The sequence below is a fragment of the Lipotes vexillifer genome, unplaced genomic scaffold (assembly GCF_000442215.2).
Source record: "Lipotes vexillifer unplaced genomic scaffold, Lipotes_vexillifer_v1.1 scaffold818, whole genome shotgun sequence".
NCBI classification, from domain to species: domain Eukaryota; kingdom Metazoa; phylum Chordata; class Mammalia; order Artiodactyla; family Lipotidae; genus Lipotes; species Lipotes vexillifer.
In genome coordinates this window covers 223,653-224,775 of record NW_006771890.1, presented here as the reverse complement: position 1 = coordinate 224,775, position 1,123 = coordinate 223,653, and the positions used below count along the sequence as shown (strand labels likewise).

The window sequence follows — 1,123 nt, the reverse complement described above, 5'->3', positions numbered from 1 at the left end:
GGGGCCGGGGGGGGGGGGGGCAGCTAGGGGCTCTGGGGACCCGCCCACCGCTCACCTGAGGCTGCGTCACCTGACTCACCTCCTTTCCTTTGTCCAGGTGGCATAGGTGAGGCAGTGGCCTCTGCAGTAGTGGGCGAGCCTGGCGTCACTGTCACTCGCCTGGCTGTCAGCCATGTGCCAAGAAGCGGGAAACCAACAGAGCTGCTCAAGATGTTCGGCATTGACAAGGACGCCATCGCGCAAGCCGTGCGGGGCCTGGTCACCAAGGCCTAGTGGGGGGTGTGGGGTACAGCGTGGGAGTGAGTTCTACACATTCCTGAGACCCTGGCAGAGGTGCTCAAAGATGTACCGAGAGGAGTCATAAATATATGTTTTGAGAAAAATGAACTGGGTCCTGAAACGTTTTTTCTCTGATGTGAATGCAGCCAGTGCTGGTTCAGAGGAGGACGGGTGGAGGGAGAAGTAGGGAGCTGGCGCGGTTGGTTCTGAGCTGCTGCTGCTGCCCAAGCACCACCAGGTTCGCCTGCAACCTGCCTTCCAGCCCAGAGGCGGAAACCCTCAGCCTCAGCTGGCCCGGCCCCAGGGGTCTAGGGAGCTGCCTCATAGTCTGACCCCTGTGGTCCGAGGTCTCCTGGGGTAGGGAGGGCACTTGCTTGTTGTTCCAGTTCCTTCCCATGCCCCCTTAACCAGCAACCTCAGAGAAGCAGAGGGAAACAGGGTAGCCCCATCCTGAGAAAGAATGAACCTCTCAGGTTGGCATCAGAGCTGCAGGCAGCAAGAAAAACAAGAATCTCCCACCCAGCACCACAGACCCAGCAGTCCTCAATTCCAAGTGTGCAGAACTGCCTCCCCTTGACTTGTGAGAATGCAGTTTCCTGGGCCTTGCCTCTGGGGCCGGACTCTGTATTTGACGGCTGGTCCAGGAGCTTCTGCTCACACTTAGAAAGCTGTGCAGGCCCGAGCCCCAGCCTCTACGTGGGGCTGGTTCCCTCACCCCCCGTGACCACAGCTTATTTCTCCCTTGCTCCCTGGGCTCAGCTACAGTAGGCCTTGCCTGTAGCCAAATGCATAGAACCTTATCCCGACCTAGGACAAACTAATGCCAGGGAAAGAGAGCTGGGTG

At 58.8% G+C, this 1,123-nt stretch overlaps 1 protein-coding gene across 3 annotated transcripts in view; it reads left to right on the top strand.

The window, feature by feature from the left end:
• Positions 1-387, top strand: part of TKT (transketolase) — a 26,947-nt gene extending 26,560 nt beyond the window's left edge. For 2 of the 3 annotated variants that reach the window (XM_007447223.1, XM_007447224.1), the window contains one exon: positions 98-383. In XM_007447223.1, coding sequence (XP_007447285.1) covers positions 98-273 — 176 coding nt within the window. In that variant the 3' untranslated portion in view covers positions 274-383. Of the gene's footprint in view, positions 1-97 lie in introns of all 3 variants that reach the window. The other variant, XM_007447222.1, reaches the window with a different exon arrangement.
• Positions 388-1,123: the final 736 nt, after the last annotated feature.